The following is a 19,041-nucleotide window of genomic DNA, read 5'->3' on the forward strand; positions in this document are numbered from 1 at the left end:
GTTTTCTGTTTTAATATTATTTAAAATGTAATTTATTCCTGTGGTCAAAGCTAGATTTCAGCATTACTCAGTCTTCAGTGTCACATGATCCTTCAGAAATCATACAACACGCTGATTTTGTGCTCTATTATCAATCATTATTGGTGCTCAATTATGGTTCTTATTTTTATCAATGTTGAAAATCATTTTTGCATGCTTAATTTATTTTTATTTTATGAAACCGTGATACATTTTTGTTAGGATTCTTTGATGAATAGAAAGATCAGAATTTATTTGAAATATATTTTGATCAATGTAATGCTTCCTTGCTAAATAAAAGTATTTTTTTCTTTAATATCTTTGATATGAATGTTATCCTCAATGTTCATCATATACAATACATGATGTTAAAAATGTTATCAAAGTTTTATGATGCTGGAATTCTTTAGAGCATTATATGTGACACATTTGTATCTCTTGAAATGTTGCATGTATATTTTTAATAAACGTTGAAAAAAATTGTAAATGGCCTTTTTCGTTTGGTCTTGTTTTGGAACCCTTTATTAATTTTTTTATTTTTTTATTTGGATTTATTAATATATATTTATTATTATGCAACAATAACAAAATACAAAAACAAGACAAAACAGCAACAAATAATAATAGACAATAATGAGGGTTACAAGACAAAACCACAAAGAATATTAAATCAGCTTTTAATGTTTTACACCATGACAGTCTTACATACAGTAGAGCTTTAGATGTCCTCAAACTCTTTCTTAAACATAAAAAAGAAGGATTTTTCTCTGAAAATTTGTGAATATAAAAAAGTATGAATTATTACAAATTTTAAATGAGAAGGGTCTAATATCAGAGAGTATTTTTGGCTTATACAGAAGTTTGAAGATAGATTGGCCTACCTTTTAACAAAGTTTGAAAAGTCAACCCAAAATACTTTGCCAAAGGAGCACATGGGGTAAAACTATTATTAAATTTATCAAGTTTATAGTTAACTGGGTAGCAATTGTGAACAATGTTAATAGAGAATTCAACAATAATTTGGATTTCTTCACCACTAATACTAACCGGTTGATGACGCATTAGTGATACTGAAAGCTGATTGGCCTTGATGGTTATATATGGAGAAGGGCAAATTTAATTCACAAGATGATGTCCGATTTATTGTGCCTTTTTGCACGCATTTTCCACGGATTTTAATAATAATACTTATTAATAATAATACTAATTATAGATTTGATGTCTGTACTGTGCATAATGTTTTAAATCTTAGTTGCCTCAGCAACGCGTGTTATCAATTCTGCATTTACACTGAACCAATCGCTGTCTGTGCGTGCATATGAGTGATTCGAATTTTAGTTGCTATAGCGACGCGTTACGAATTCTGCATATATATTTACATTTGAACGATCGCAGTCTGTCTGTTGGTTGAGAGACGAGGCGAGCTTACAGACTTTTCTGAGAGAATTTTCTGAGCAAATCTTGCGATTTGAAGCTGTTTTCTGGATTTCTGAGAGGAGACTTTTATTCTAGAAGGACATCGGAGGATATATCCTTTATATAGTTATATTTTTGAGATAATATTTTTGAATTTTTGCGTCATATAATTTCTGAGAATACTTTTCATTTGTTTCTTCTTTTAGAAGCAGTTTATTTTTTATTGTTTTATTTTTATTTTTAGGGGAGTGTTTCTGAGGAGATTTGTATTTTATTGTATTGTATTTTGTGTTGTATTTTTGTATTGATTTGATTGCAGTTTGGAGGAGGACGTCGATGGCTCACATGATGGGTGAAAGAGGAGGTGAGTGCTTCAGTTTTTCATTTATGGTTTATGGTATGATTTTGTACAATGACTGAGGGTCCCCGCGGATCCTTAAAAGGTCTTAAATTCGATTTTTAAAATGTAAGGCCATAAAAAGTCTTAAAGTCTTATTTTTACTTATGAAAAGTCTTATTTTTACCTATGAAAGGTCTAAAATGTTAGATGACACTTTGACTTAGACGTATCTAAATGCTTTCCAAATGAAAACTATCTAATTAGCGTAAGTATTGTTTTTTATTATTCTATCTTTGTGGATTTGCTTTTTCACGTGACAATTCGCGTCATTTACGACAATTCGCGTCTCCTGCGCGCGAGAGGAGGATAAGAAAACAAGTAAATGTCAGTTCAATAGTTCATTCATTGTGATTATTTTTGTCTATGAACTATGTTGATATTGTAATCATTGTTTTAACTGTACGAGGCACTGCGAGTGGAGCTGACATCGCATTTGTCTCTCATGCTTTCACTGCGTGATGTGTCAGTGCAGTTATAGATATGTCCCCAAATTAGTTTTTGTCTTATTATATTTATATCATATTATGTTGTTATATTAGAAAGAATATCACATGAGCAAGAGTGCCGTTTTCCTGTGCACAATTGCAAATGTGCTATTTATTTTATACAACAGTTAAATTAACAATAAAGTTAATGTTAAGTTGATTATTATTATTAAAGCATTACTAACTATGTGATGTGTGAAATATTCCATCCTCAGGCCGCTCCAGATCCAGGAGAGCTGCTTTCTCTCAGACGGCTGGTCAGGAGGTTTGGAGACCCGGTTCTGATGATCAGGATCCGCTGCCAGACCCGAGCCAGGATCTTCCTGGATATTTAACATCTCTTTCTTCTGAGTTTTCTGTGTCCACAGGTCAGGCTCACGGGACGAGGGTGAAGCAGAGGCCAGAAGATGGACGTCAGGCTCACGGGACGAGGGTGAAGCAGAGGCCAGATGATGGACGTCAGGCTCACGGGACGAGGGTGAAGCAGAGGCCAGATGATGGACGTCTGTCCACTTCATCTAAACACTCTCGCAGAGGTCAGAATAGGCTTTTAATACAGAAGTAATGGCTTAGTTTCTATTTCTATTTTCAATGGGTGATTTGTCATCGAAAACAGAAAGTTGAACCAACTAAAGTAACGGTAACACTTTATTTTGATGGTCCCTTTTGAACGTTCTGTTGACTATAAGTAACTGTGCAACTACATGTCAACTTATTTTAACCCTAACCCTACCAGTCTACTAATACTCTACTATTACTCTAATGAGAGTTAGTAGACATGTAGGTGCAATGTTACTTCTAGACAATTGAATGTCTGTTGGAGGAGCATCACAATAAAGAGTTTGCCGATATTAAGCAGAGAGTCTGTCACACTATTAAGATTTTAATAGTAAAATGTAAGTTATGTCATTATATCATTGCTTAATTTGACGTCAGAGATGTGTCTAATAGTTGTGTTTTCTTCATTTCAGGAAAAGCTCCAGAGTGTAGGAAGAGGAAGAGAGCTGGTTGTCTCCTCAGGCTCTGGAAGGCTACGAAGGGTGTTTTCAGCGGCTGTTCCTGTAGTGCTGTGAATGTTGTGGAGCCTTTCGTTCCTCCAGCAGATCCTGATCCTGAACCATCATCCCCTGCTCCAGGTACTAATACTCTACTATACTCTACTGATACTCTACTAATACTCTACTGATACTCTACTGATACTCTACTAATACTCTACTGATACTCTACTGATACTCTACTGATACTCTACTATACTCTACTGATACTCTACTAATACTCTACTGATACTCTACTGATACTCTACTAATACTCTACTGATACTCTACTGATACTCTACTAATACTCTACTGATACTCTACTGATACTCTACTAATACTCTACTGATACTCTACTGATACTCTACTGATACTCTACTAATACTCTACTGATACTCTACTAATACTCTACTGATACTCTACTAATACTCTACTAATACTCTACTGATACTCTACTAATACTCTACTGATACTCTACTAATACTCTACTATACTCTACTAATACTCTACTGATACTCTACTAATACTCTACTGATACTCTACTGATACTCAATGAGAGTTAGTAGACATGTAGGTGCAATGTTACTTATAGACTCATAGAATGTCTTAAAGGGACCAAAATTAAAGTGAAACCAATTTTTTTTTTTTAGAAATATTTTAAATTGGACGTTCATCTAACATTTTCAGAACTTTCCAAGAACATTCAAAAGTAACGTTCCCATAATGCAAAATTATAAAATAGAATGTTCCTTTAACCAAGATAAAACATTTTTGAAACGTTGAAAAAACTGGACGTTTTGAACGTTCAGGGAACATTTAGAAATAAGGATTTCTTAATTTAATGGGAATGTTAGCAAAACGTTCTCAATAAGGCATGAACTCGATGGCACTTGCGCTGTCTGACACACACCAGAAACACACACACAGAAAGCCGCTTCTCAGACAGCCTACGATCTAGAAAATAATTCAATTTCACCACTTATTTCTCTTGAATTGTCAAAAACATGCAAAATTGTCAAAATGGCTGTCGTGCCGAGTATTACAGAGTCGGTTATGTCATAAATAAGACATTGCTATGCATTTAATAAAAGTCAATGTTTAATATAATATAAATATATTTTAAGATATGGCCCATATGATCTTTACCATTACAAGAACTGAGCCACATGTGCCAGAGTTGGCCAAATAAAGCCTGGAAATGTATGTTTTCTTTTTAATAAAAGTTCAGATAAAATAAGAAAAATAACTTTATCATTGACACGGAGTCACCAGGCTCCACCCTCGTAATCGTGATAATAGTGAAATAAAATGACTATTAATATTGTGAAATAAGATGTTGGGACATTTATGCAGGCATTAAGCAGAAGTCAGGTGGATAGCGTGAACAATTCCCATTACTTTACATTTGTAGCATTACAGATAAGATTTTAATAGTAAAATGTAAGCTATGTCATTATATCATTGCTTAATTTGACGTCAGAGATGTGTCTAATAGTTGTTTTTTCTTCATTTCAGGAAAAGCTCCAGAGTGTAGGAAGAGGAAGAGAGCTGGTTGTCTCCTCAGGCTCTGGAAGGCTACGAAGGGTGTTTTCAGCGGCTGTTCCTGTAGTGCTGTGAATGTTGTGGAGCCTTTCGTTCCTCCAGCAGATCCTGATCCTGAACCATCATACCCTGCTCCAGATCACTCCGGCGTCCAGACAAATAATGGTAAATCATTATTTCTCCAACATTATTTTAAACAGTATTATCTTATTTTCCACTCAAAATAAGGCTTGTTTTTACAGAATATTAAAATTATGCAATGTTACTTATATAATGTCTTAAAGGGACCAAAATAAAGTGAAACCAAAGTAACAATTTGATGTGACCACTGACATTGATAATTAATATGATAAACAAATAAATAAAACAAAAGCAGTTTTTGATGTCTGAAATGTTGCATCCTCAGGCCGCTCCAGATCCTGGAGAACGTCTTCCACAGACTCTTCTCCGGGCATCACGTCATCCTCAGCTCGGTCCCTCTCTGAGGCCCACCTGGAGAGGAGGTGTGGAGAGTCGTTGAGTCTGAGCAGCCGAGGCTCGTACAGCGTCGAGTGGAGGTGGAGTGGCGATGGATCGGAGAGCTCAAACCAACAGGGTTTGTCCGGGTCCGACAGCCTGGAAGTGTTTCCGTGTCCTCCGCTGCCGGGTCAAGTTCCTGTCGAGCCAACAGAGACTTCAACTGGCCGAACTGCTCAGGGTGCCGTGGAGGATTCTCCAGTGAACAAGAGCTCAACAGGTGACACTGAAATAAGGCTGGGCAGTGTAAAGTCTACAGAGAGAGATTTTGCTATTTCATGCATAACTGAGTCAAGTTTTTAACATGTCCGGTCACATTTACTGTTGCTCGACCAGCACTGATATTTTTTTAATAAAACAATGGATCTAGCAAGCTAATAATTGTCTCATATTTTTCTGTTTGTTTTTCAGAGTTCTTTGAGTCTTTCTACAACGTGGAAAAGATTATTGGATCCGGAGCATTTGGCAGGGTGTTCCTGGGAACATGCAAATTTGATGGCAAAAAGGTAAATCTTACTGAATTGTACACACATTTTGCTCTTGCATGCATCAAAACACATTGAAAATAATTTACAGATGGTTTAATACTTAGTACAAGGTCAGGTGCTTGAATACTGTCACTGTTATTGAAACTGGGTTTTTTTGTGCAGGTTGCCATGAAGCAGATACGCAAGATTGACAACGATCGCTATCTTAATATTGTAAGTTGGCCAAAACCTGAATATGTATTGAGTTGTTTGAGTGCAGATTACTGTAGTTAATACACCCGTAGGAAGCATTAGGTGTAAATGTGATCAATATAAGCCTAGAGGCACCAAATAAATAAGATCAACAAATAGTACATTTCAAAATGATGTTTTCTTCAGATTTTTACCCAGCTAACCTTCTGTCTGCTACTTCTCTCTAGCCTGGGAATCCTGAACCTCTCGTTACAGAAGTGGCGCTGCTGATGATGATGATGAGGCGAGAACCCATAAGCCCCTTCGTCATACAACTGTACGAGTGGTTTGAACATCCTAGAGACTTCACTCTGGTTATGGAGTATCCTGGACCCTGCAAGAGCTTGCTGGACTGCATCAACGGTCAACCTTTGTTTGAGTGGCTCTCACGGGTCATCATGATACAGGCTGTGCTGGCAGTGCAACACTGCATCCGTCGTGGGGTTTTCCATAATGACATTCATGCGCAGAATTTCCTGTTGAAGATAGACACGTTAGATCTGAAGCTGATAGACTTTGGCTGCGGTCAGCTGTTTAGCAGTGAAGGCTACGAGAACAACATATACAGGGGTGAGCATTTTGGGAGTGTGGAAACCTGAAGGTAGTGACTTACTGATTATTTGATGATGCTTTAAAAAAAAAAAGCTCAACAATGTGCAAATGTCTTTCTTACAGGAGCAGCGCCTTACTGCCCACCTGAAGTCTGGACAGGAGCTCGATTCCACGCCGTCCCAGCAAACGTCTGGTCTCTAGGAGTGTTGCTGTACGAGATGTCGAACGCATGTCTTCCTTTTTGTAATAGAACGGAAGTCACACAAGCCAAAGTTACATTTCAGAACCCCAACTTATCCAAAGGTGAGTGAATATTGATGATTTGTACAGAAAGTTAAAGGTTGAAGGGTGTCAGAATTAGTATATATAGCTCAACATGTTTGGCGCGAGAGCCATTGCTGTTTTCAAAAATGCCAGGTCACATGGTCATGACTAACCAGCTCTCTCCTTATTAAAATGTGTACAGACTGCAGGGATCTGATTAGACAGTGTCTAGCCCGGGATCCAACTAAACGCCCCAGCTTAGAGCAGATGTTACAACATCAATGGTTTGATCGTGATCAACAGTAGATGGAGAAGTTGAGGAGATTCACTCGATCAGTTGCAGGTGTGAGGAAGTGTAACAGGCAGAGCAGGATTATTACCTTTTGTCTTAAATTCTGGATTATTTGTAGTGAGATTTTCAAATTTGTGTTCATTGTAATGCTCTTGTTATAGTCAAATCACCTTCATTTATACAGCGCTTGATACTATACAGATGCTTTTAAAGCGGCATCTCTGTAGTAAACAGGGAAATTACAGAATCAGTAAACCCCAAACAGAGTTCAGTTCTGTTCTAGCTCTAAAAAAACATTCATGAGTTGACTTGTTCATGTAATCTTTGTCTTGGACAGGAAATAACACACTTGCTGAGAGCTCTGGGCTCGAGACTTGACCCGAAGCCTGAAGTCCAACACCAACCTGACAGAAACTCAGAGCCTGTCCACGTCAGAGCAAGAACATGAGCGACGGCAAGACTGGAAAGAAGTCATCAAGTCTTCACTGACACATGTGCTTCGTTTCAAAAGTCAAGACAAGTCATTTTTATTTATATAGCGCCTTATTTATGACCAATCTGTATATATGACCAATCTGTATACGGGTCAAAGACGAGACGTCACCATTTTGTGTCCGCATCAAATTAAATTGACGAAAGTAATTTTATATACAAAACCCTGTTATGTGTCTACCTTAGTGTCTACCTTAAAGGTGACATATTATGCCCCGTTTCACAAGATGTAATATAAATATATGGTGTCCCCAGAATCTGTCTGTGAAATTTCAGCTCAAAATCCCCTCAGATCATTTATTATCCTTTTTGGGTGTGAGTAAAAATGCGCCATTATTTTGTGTGTGTCCCTTTAAATGCAAATGAGCTTCTGCTCCGCTCCGTTCAGAAGAGGGCCGATCCTTTACACGAGCTTCAGACACTATAACAAAACACGTGAATAATCTCATCCAGAATCTTAGAAATAACAGTCGCGAGTGCAGCCTTACAGAGAGACTCAGGAAGAGGTGCAACTTTTAGACGTTTCTGAATGGTTAGTGGAGACATTTAGATGTTGTGGAGTTACATCGACTCCTCTGTTTCTGGGGGATTTCTGTTGGAAATAAAATGAATCCACTGCTCTCTTGTCTCCTCTGAGGCTGGGACTCTAGTGTTCAGTGCTCGTCTGTACGACAGGACAGTTTACAGGCTTTTCTCCAACTTTTGCCATTGCGTTAGAACTGTTACACTGTTACATGCCGTATGGCAATAATTACATTGTAATAAGAATTACAGACTTATGACTAGTAGAAATTAATTTGTGGAACTCTCTAATTGCTACTAGTAAAAATGCAATTACGACGAGTAACGCCGTGTACAATTTAAGGAGAGTGAAATCTGATCGGCTTATTTTTTGACATGCTTGCAGAGAAAAGCTCAACAAAACAAGTTACTGGGTTTCACTTTTCACGTTTCTGGGTTGGTAGATGCACCGGGGACTCGATTATATATTATTATTATTATAGCACTTAAACACGGGAAAAGTCAGATTTTCATGATATGTCACCTTTAATATTTCAAATAACTTTTGTGAAAATAAAATGTCAAAATATGGGGGTAATAATGTTCCAAAGTGTAAAATTGTGATTCAGCGTAATGGTCTGGACTTTGATTTTGCCATTACATCTTTAACTAAACATAAAATACCAAACTCGTTTATCTTTTTCTTGGCATGTTCACATAAGTGTTTGGCTGTGTTATATTAAAAGGATCATGTCTTATTATTATTTGTAAGTATTTCAAAAAAGGGGGAGTTTTGTCCAGAAAGTGTTGTCGGGGTCATTCAGTGTCACAGGATCAAGAAGCTTTTCTGAAATCATATAAACACATATTGATTTGACAGTCTGTGACATCATCAAATGGCGCCTGAAGATCATGTGGTGCCGCAGAAAAGTGGCTTTATTCTTCTTACATATTTGATCATTTTTCATGGTGTGGTAGCCTGAGTTACAAACACATGTCATTCAGTGAAATGCCACAAAACACTTATATTGTTAGATTTTTTGAAAAATAAGTAGATGTTGTGAATAATTGTGATTAACTTTGCTGGTCAAGCTCATTGTTTAATGTAAGTGGCCAGTTGATGGCCGTCAATATAAGCTGAAGTAGAAGTTGTGTCATTCAGAGTAATGAAAAATAACAACTGTATCATCTTATTTATATTACAGATAAATTAGGAATGCTTAGTACTGACAAATATGTTCAACTTAATATTTTTTGTATTGTTTGTGTTTTTTAATGTATTTTGTTTAATGTGTTTATATTTTGGACGCTGCATTGTTTCTTTTTATATGCTCAATGTTTTATTGTACAGCACTTGTAGTGCAAATCTGTTGCTTTTAAATGTGCTGTAGAAATACATTTTGACTTGTTTTTGACTTCAATTTGTGTTATTGGTTCATTTTCGATGCCCACGAACAGAGAGAGTTGAAAGGCACTGTAAAAAGTAAATGCAGACCCAGTATTCTTAAAGCACATTCACACCAAAAACAATAACTATAATGTTAACTATATTAACGTCCAAACCCAATGACCGATAAGCTGTTCATTCTCAGCATACTGCAGTCTTTTGTTCATCTGCCACTTTAAATGCTGGCGCTCTTTGAAGCGGAATGGATTCTGATTGGCTGCAATGTATTTATCGTTCATTAGCTGGGAAAAAATCGCTCTGTGTGTTTTTCTGTGCCGTTACCGTTATAGTTGTGATGTGGACTCTGCTCTTCTTTTTATATTTAGAATGTGTGTTGTTTCAATTAAATTACAGCATGGTACTACTCATAGATTTAATATTGAAAGAGGCATCCGTCAAGGCTGCCCAATATCACCATATCTTTTTCTGCTTCCTATGCAATTATTAGCCATCCACATTCAAAATAGTAATTTGAAAGGTATCTCTGTTACAAACCAATCAATATTAATAAGCCAATTGGCTGATGACACAACTCTGTTTTTAAATAATAAAGATCAAGTTTCTGTAGCCTTAAAGATAATTGATCTCTTCTCATCTGCTTCTGGGTTATTTCTTAATGTGCACAAATGTGAACTCTTAGCTATTAAACAGTCCATGGATGTTAAAGTCTGTGACATTCCAGTCAAATCCGAAGTTAAATACTTGGGTATAATCATATGTAAAGATCAGAAAAAAAGATCAAAACTTAACTTTGAACCTCTTATTCTTTCTATTCAACGCAAATTCAATTCTTGGTTACAGCGTGATCTGTCTATAACGGGTAGAGTGTTGCTTTCTAAAGCTGATGGGTTATCTCGGGTTATCTATCCTGCAATGGCTCTAGATGTTCCTGTGGAGATTTGTAGAATGCTGGACAAAATGATAGTAAACTTTGTTTGGAAATCTAAAAAGCATTTAATTAAAAAAAGTGTTATGATAGCTGATCAGACAATGGGTGGCTTTGACTTAGTGGACTTTTCCACTCTTAATAACTCTTTCAAGATTAAAATCTTTTTTGAACAATCCTACTTCTTCTTGGAATATTATTCCAAATCATATTTTCAATTCAGTTGGTGGATTGCATTTTTTATTGCGCTGCAACTATAACATCTCTAAAATACCTTTAACTCTTTCTTTTCATAAACATGCTTTAATATGCTGGTCTTTAATATATAATTATAATTTTTCTCCTCATAGATATTTTATATGGAACAACCAAAATATTAAATATAAAAATAAATCTCTTTTTTTAGATAATTGGTTTGATAAAAAAATACTTTTAGTGAGTCAACTTTTAGATGAAAGGGGTGTCTTGCTCTCTTATGAACACTTTATGCAAAAATTCTCTTTTCCAGTCCCCCCAAGAGAGTATGCCATTGTTTTTGGTGCAATTCCTGATAGTGTGATACCTTTAGTCAAACCTGACCCTAATGGTCCTTTATTCTCTCCACTTATTTTTGACAGCACTAATATATTTGTTGATCAATGTCCTCTCAGCAGCTTGTCAAACAAGAAAATTCGCTCAATTCTAAGCAGAGATCAGATATCTTTGCCTGCTTGTGTAAGCTTTTGGAATAACAAATTTGATGATATAGTATGGGAAGATTTCTTCAGCGAAATTTTTTTTTAACTAATAAAGTGGTTGAAGTCTCTGTCAAAATTATTCACAATTGCTACCCAGTTAATTATACATTTGCTAAATTTAATAATAGTATTTCCCCTTTGTGCTCATTCTGTCATCAGTTTGATGAGACAATTATTCATTTATTTTGGGAATGTGTGTATTGTAAAATATTTTGGCTTGATTTCTCAAACTTTGTTAAAAGGAATATATCCTTAAACTTCTATATAAGCCAGAAAATTTTATTTTTTGGTAACTCTCTGAAATTAGATCCTTATCATTTTAAATTTGTTCTTAACTTGCTACTTCTTCTTGCCAAATTTTATATTCACAAGTGTAAATTTTCAAAGAAAACTCCTTCTTTTTTTATTTTTAAGAAAGATTTTGATATATATCTAAATTCTTTGAGGAACTCTAAAAACTCTATTGCTTGTAAGACTCTACAATGGTGTAAATCATTTAAGCTAGTTTAATACTATTTTTTTATGTAACCCTCTGTACTGTGTATTGTTTAGTATTGTGTATTATTATATTGTTCTCTGTATTGGTTATTGCAATATAAGAATAATAAAAAAAAAAGAATATGTGTTGTTGTTGTTTTTACTATAAATGATTTATTAAAACTATATTTATCATTATTACATTTTCTATTACACTGAATAACATTTTAGTGGGTGTCTTCTGTAAACCATGGTATAATGTAAGCATTAACATTCACAAACCACTGTTAATTTAACATAAAAGCAAGCAGGCTGCGTGCATGGTTTGCCATGACTGAATGCGCGCTCCCTTAATAATTCCTAAAAAGCTGACATCAGTTCATCGCGATCTCATATCTGTTATTATCAATGAAGCTGACTGCACAATTAATCTTTCATAATATCTACACTTTGTTTGTTATAATCAGAGGATCTGCCATCATGCACTGAACAAAAAAGCGTTTTGAGCGGTGAGGGGTTTCTATCTTAAATGCTTCTGATTGGCCATTGCGTTCCAGAAATCAACACACATGTCTGTGATTGGCTACATCGCTCAACGCTGCAAACATGTTACAAATAGAAACTCTGGCCTGTAAATCGTTTCTATTTTGCTTGATGCTTTTCTTCAACAGATGAATAACAATGTATTAGTTTTTAAATGTTTTATTCATAGATATTTCTATTTAATCGTTTTATTCTCCCGCAGTCCGCACACACAGAGTGTATTACCGCCCGCGCTCGCGCATCAGATCTAGGGAAATATCCTATACATGTGCTGGTCATATAATTAGAATATCATGAAAAAGTTTATTTAATTCAGTAATTCCGTTCAAAAAGTGAAACTTGTATATTATATTCATTCATTGCACACAGACTGATATATTTCAAATGTTTATTTCTTTTAATTTTGATGATTATAACTGACAACTAATGAAAATCCCAAATTCAGTATCTCAGAAAATTTGAATATTACCAAGACCAATACAAAAAAAGGATTTTTAGAAATGCTGGCCAACTGAAAAGTATGAACATGAAAAGTATGAGATCTTAGATCTTGAGATAGATCTTCTATAGGGTTAAGGTCAGACGAGTGGCCAATTAAAACAGGGATACCATGGTCCTTAAACCAGGTACTGGTGGCTTTGGCACTGTGTGCAGGTGCAAGTCCTGTTGGAAAATGAAATCTGCATCTCCATAAAGTTGGTCAGCATCAGGAAGCATGAAGTGCTCTAAAACTTCCTGGTAGACGGCTGCGTTGACCTTTGGCCTCAGAAAACACAGTGAACTAACACCAGCAGAGGACATGGCACCCCAAACCATCACTGACTGTGGAAACTTTACACTGGACTTCAAGCAACGTGGATTGTGTGCCTCTCCTCTCTTCCTCCAGACTCTGGGACCGCGATTTCCAAATGAGATGCAAAATTTGCTCTCATCAGAAAAGAGGACTTTGGTCCACTGTGCGTTATTAAATCCAGAGTCACCACAGCCGTCTACCAGGACATTTCCAGAGCACTTCATGCTTCCTTCATTTTCCAGCAGGATTTGCACCTGCCCACACTGCCAAAAGAACCAAAACCTGGTTCAATGACCATTGTATTACTGTCTAATTACATGTAGTATTCTAATTTTCTTTTGTGGGTTTCATAAACTGTAAGATTATAACAAATAAAGGCTTGAAATATCTCACTTTGCATGTAATGAGTCTATATAATATATTAGTTTCACCTGTTAAGTTGAATTCTTGAAATAAATCAACTTTTTGATGATATAATTATGTGACCAGCATCTGTATCTGGAGGTTTGCCATTCCTGTGAACTACACCGATGGCCCCTGTCACAAAGGTGCATTCAGTTTCTGGAAGGACCTCTTTGCATATTTCTTTCACAACCGCTTTAACGTCTTCTTCTTCTGGGCTCTCAGGGGATCCATAGAGACGTGGACAAAGTACACAACTTCCTTACTTGAGTAAAAGTACAGATACTACTGGTCAAATATTACCCCGTTACAAGTAAAAGTTGTAAAGACCGATGTTTACTAAAGTAAAAGTACAGAAGTACTCATTTTTAAAAGTACTTAAGTATAAAAGTAAATGTCAATGCATTGTTTTATTATTGTTGCATGTAATACTTACAGCACCTTATGCCTCTGAATCTCTGCCTGCCTCATATCAATATCACATTTATTTCTAGAACACAGTTCCAGTCGTGGGATTGAATAAGTCACTCAATAACGTCCACAATGGTTTCGGACACACAAATGGCTGTTCCCAGTTTTTTGGCTTTTAGTGTGAACATGTTAGCCTTGTTATCTATAAGCTAGTGTGCTCCAAAACAATGACAAAATTCACATTCAGAAGACCAAACCCAACGTTGAAAATTAAAATCATGTTGATGTCAGAATCCAATGTCAGGTTGACGTTAATCTCCAACGTTGGACAGACGTTGTATTGTGGATGAATATCGGGTTGACGTCAGAAACCAACATCAGTCGAGTCATCAGACTTTCATTTACAACCAAAATGCAACCAAAATCATCCCTGACGTTACTACTGTCTACTCACGGCCCTTGACAGAAATGTAGTGGAGTAAAAAGTACGATATTTGTCTTTCAAATGTAGTGAAGTTAAAGTAAAATTTTCCAGAAAAAATAATACTCAAGTAAAGTACAGATACTCAAAAAGTGTACTTAAGTAAATGTCCTTTGTTAATGTCCACCTCTGCCTTTCTATAAATAAACATTAAACTTCTTAGTGTTGGTCTTTGTGAAAAAGTGCAGATACACCCAAGTATGATTAGTGCACAATGTAGCTAACCATATTCAGTTGTATTTAGATAGAGTCTGCGTCTGCAGCCATTATTTTCCATTACTTTCACACTGCAAACCATAGTGGAGATCAGGGACAACATGGAGGAAAAGACAGACAAAATGCTTGACATGCAGTTTATTAGAATTTTATTAATCCATTGAAATCAGTGCAATAGTCAAAATACATATTATATACAGTACTGGTCAAAAGTTTGGAAACATTAAGATTTTTAAATGTTTTTGAAAAAAGTATCTTATGCTGCACCAAGGCTGTAATTTAAAAATAAAGTAAAAAAAAAAAAAGTTAAAAAAAAAGGGAAAAAAACAGTAAAAACAGTAATATTGTGAAATATTATTACACTTAAAATATCTGTTTTCTGTTTTAATATTATTTAAAATGTAATTTATTCCTGTGATCAAAGCTGAATTTTCAGCATTACTCCAGTCTTCAGTGTCACATGATCCTTCAGAAATCATACAACACGCTGATTTTGTGCTCTATTATCAATCATTATTGGTGCTCAATTATGGTTCTTATTTTTATCAATGTTGAAAATCATTTTTGCATGCTTAATTTTATTTTAAGAAACCATGATACATTTTTGTTAGGATTCTTTGATGAATAGAAAGATCAGAATTTATTTGAGAAACATATTTTGATCAATGTAATGCTTCCTTGCTAAATAAAAGTTTTTTTTCTTTAATATCTTTGATATGAATGTTATCCTCAATGTTCATCATATACAATACATGATGTTAAAAATGTTATCAAAGTTTTATGATGCTGGAATTATTTAGAGCATTATATGTGACACATTTGTATCTCTTGAAATGTTGCATGTATATTTTTAATAAACGTTTAAAAAAATCGTAAATGGGCTTTTTCGTTTGGTCTTGTTTTGGGATCCTTTATTAATTTTTTATTTATTTATTAATATATATTTATTATTATGCAACAATAACTAAATACAAAAACAAGACAAAACAGCAACAAATAATAATAGACAATAATGAGGGTTACAAGACAAAACCACAAAGAATATTAAATCAGCTTTTAATGTTTTACACCATGACAGTCTTACATACAGTAGAGCTTAGATGTCCTCAAACTCTTTCTTAAACATAAAAAGAATGATTTTTCTCTGAAAATTTGTGAATATAAAAAAGTATGAATTATTACAAATTTTAAATGAGAAGGGTCTAATATCAGAGAGTATTTTTGGCTTATACAGAAGTTTGAAGATAGATTGGCCTACCTTTTAACAAAGTTTGAAAAGTCAACCCAAAATACTTTGCCAAAGGAGCACATGGGGGGTACTTGTATAAACGTACTTGCCAGACTTAAAACCGTGATATAAATATTATATAAATAAATATATCAAGATCTCCGAGTTAGCTGATCTAGCTAGCGGAGACTCTGGCTAGCTATTGTGAGTATTATGTCACTCTCTTTCTAATACAGCTCTGACAGTGGGGATCGAAATCGTCAAATACGACAACATGTTTTTTGTTGCCACTAACTTCTTCATTTTTGGACGTGTAAAAGCTTATTCATTTATCTTGCTTCTTTGACTTATTTTACCGTGGTGGAATCGCGCTGGGCAATGGTTTCTGCGATCGTCGCACACAGTGACGTTTTGCACAAAATTGCGCCAAAATATCAATCATAATGAAAAAGTCTTAATATTTCATAAGCTTGCCCAAAATTGTACAAGAATCAGCATAACGTTAAATGTCTGAGTGAAGGCAACACGGGTATGTAGACATTATATTTAAACACATCACTTACCAGAATGCATCCATCATTCTCTTTACCAAAGAACGTTATTTCCATAGACAGTATTTCAGCGGGACGGACAGGGGATGACCATATTAAGCAATAAACATTTCTGCAGTAGGCTATTTAATTTATATCACAACTTCATAATAGATCATGCTCTATAAAAGTAGGTTAATCTTTACCCATAGCGACGGTTGCTATGCGTCGCTGGTTGAAATGGGTGATATAACAGAACGTAAGTTGGGAAAAAAAGGCAAAGTAGTAACGTTGGGCTCAATAGCCTACCATCGACAATTATAAAATGTCACACCTAAATTCAGGCATGTTTTAAGATTACATAAAATATGCAGTCTATGTAATTTTAATGTAGCCCAATAGCTGCTGTATGCGAGCTGATAAACGAAACGCGGAGTGGATTGAGCGTGCGCGTGCCACACAAAATTTGTCGAGCACATCCCTTTTCACAGACATCTCTGGAAAGAAGGTAAAGGAGCATAACATTAAAGGATAATTCCGGTATTTAACACCTTGAGTCTATATTGTAGTTTGTTTTGGATGAACAAGAGTGGTGGACAACATTTTTTTGACAATGGTTCCTCTCTCGAGTTTTTGACTATAATAGAATTGGCCATGGACCCATTTAACATTGGAGTCAATGGGCATGTCCGAAAATGTCATTAAAACAGCCAATAATGTTCGTTTACAAAACTGTTAAACTCACCGAGTGATTATGTTAGTTGATGTTCCAGAAACAAAAAGTGTTGCGAAATACAGTTTATGTCGTGTTTTATTCCATTTTGTACAATCCCATTGAATTCTGTTGAAGGACTGAGTGCTCGTTAATATAAATGCGCTACCGGAAACGGAAAGCGGGCTGTTTACATTTGGTCGATGTAGTCTTTTTGCTCGCTTCCGTTTCTCATAAGGCTAGCGAGCAGAGCAACTGTGCTCCGGGAGAGTAAGCGCAATAAACAAACAAAACTAGGGGTGTCCATGGTTAACCGATTAACCGTTAAAAATTGCGTAACCGAGTGAAACATTTTGCTCGGTTAAGTGGCGTCAATGGCGTGCATTGAATTTAGTTGTAATACATTTTTGCACCACCAGAGACCACCCGAGCGCTCCCAGACATTTGTAATGTCCACAAGAAGTCATGACCAGTTTTCTAATATGAAGCGGGCAAAGAAAAGCACAGCGTGGGAGCACTTTAAAATCGAGAATGACGGGGCAAAATGCAAGTATTGCAATGCAGTGCTTAGATTTACTTCAAGTACAACCTCATTGTTGTACCATCTCAACAGCCAACACCCGCGAACGCAAAAGTCAGTGACCTACTTTAACTGCTCTGTCCTTACCACTGCGTTTTATTTCTATAAATTAATTTTGTTTCAAATGTGGTCCAACCAGTTATTAAAGGTGTTAAAAATGAACTACCCCTTTCTCGTGTGTCTGTATCTCGGGGTTGCGGCGCGCACACTATGGTGCTGCAAGTGCAACCCGATCACACTAAATGCGTCTCTATAGCACGCAGTGAGTTTATCGTGTAATGTATACGCGAAAATTAGTTTTTACGTGCATAGGATACGCATGGGTTGGTTAGGGTAGGTTTAGTAGTGGTGTGGGGTGCGTGTGTATTATACGTTTGGGTAGAATTAGTGGTGTGGGGTGCGTGTGTATTACACGCAATGAAGTGCGTATCAAATGCATGCGAAAACTGCGTATCATATGCACGTAAAGACTCATTTTCGCGTATAAATTGCACGATAAACACACTGCGTGCTATAGAGGCGCATACCGAGTATTAACCGCTAAGGGCCTCGGTTAACGAAAAACTTGAAAACGTGCAGCCCTAAACAAAACCTTTATTAATTGTGCAATATGAAGTTGAACTCGACTGTGACCGTGAGTGTCCCGCGAGACATAAACATCGGTTATCGCCATCAAGTGGTCGGGAGGGTGCTAACGCTTCAGATTCAAATATTGAGCGGAAGTTACACGGTTGTGAAGTGTCTGAAAAAAATAGTTCCACTATAGCAAAATAAACGGATTGGAATCATATATTGCGACGATATATTGTTTATAATCATCAATGAACACCACTAACCACTCGGTGAGTTTAACAGTTTTGTAACCGAACATTATTGGCTGTTTTAATGACATTTTCGGACATGCACATTGACTCCAATGTTAAATGGGTCCATGGCCAATTCTATTATAGTCAAAAACTCGAGAGAGGAACCATTGTCAAAAAAATGTTGTCCACCACTCTTGTTCATCCAAAACAAACTACAATATAGACTCAAGGTGTTAAATACCGGAATTATCCTTTAACTGACGGTAAAGAAAGCTGCTGCATGCTCAGATTGCTGATCGCTCACTCAGCACACTTTGGATTGAAACTAAATCGTATAAGTAAAACCTTTAACTGTTACGTGATTTTTCTTACGTGATTTATGAATAACGAGTGGTTACTTATAGGACAAGAAGTTTACTGTGCACAAAACATCCGAAGCATGCGCCCAGAAAGCCGCGTCAGACAGCGCTCGAATACTGGATTTAATTCCCTTTCATGTCTTGCGTGAATTCACTCAAAATTATGTAGAAAACTAAAATTTTGCTAAACAAATTAAATTAA

General features: G+C 35.9%; 1 protein-coding gene across 1 annotated transcript; it reads left to right on the forward strand.

The window, feature by feature from the left end:
• Positions 1–1,063: 1,063 nt before the first annotated feature.
• LOC307009501 (uncharacterized protein) lies at positions 1,064–8,062 on the forward strand. The gene is made up of 11 exons (XM_079633294.1): positions 1,064–1,798; positions 2,535–2,855; positions 3,291–3,455; positions 4,869–5,060; positions 5,302–5,631; positions 5,823–5,917; positions 6,062–6,112; positions 6,319–6,700; positions 6,806–6,985; positions 7,149–7,289; positions 7,576–8,062. The coding sequence occupies exons 1-10, from the start codon at positions 1,771–1,773 to the stop codon at positions 7,250–7,252; spliced, it is 1,848 nt and encodes a 615-aa protein (XP_079489420.1). The 5' UTR covers positions 1,064–1,770; the 3' UTR covers positions 7,253–7,289; positions 7,576–8,062.
• The last annotated feature ends 10,979 nt before the right edge of the window (positions 8,063–19,041 follow it).

The sequence above is a fragment of the Phoxinus phoxinus genome (assembly GCF_949152265.1).
Source record: "Phoxinus phoxinus genome assembly, chromosome: 13".
Classification (NCBI taxonomy): domain Eukaryota; kingdom Metazoa; phylum Chordata; class Actinopteri; order Cypriniformes; family Leuciscidae; genus Phoxinus; species Phoxinus phoxinus.

What these genes read in the sequence shown, in the direction of transcription:
- LOC307009501 (XM_079633294.1), top strand. Translation starts at nt 1,771, where the DNA reads ATGGCTCACATGATGGGTGAAAGAGGAG. An exon ending in GCAAATTTGATGGCAAAAAG is followed by an intron (nt 5,918 to 6,061) that starts GTAAATCTTACT and finishes TTTTTTGTGCAG; the next exon opens with GTTGCCATGAAGCAGATACG. An exon ending in CGAGAACAACATATACAGGG is followed by an intron (nt 6,701 to 6,805) that starts GTGAGCATTTTG and finishes TCTTTCTTACAG; the next exon opens with GAGCAGCGCCTTACTGCCCA.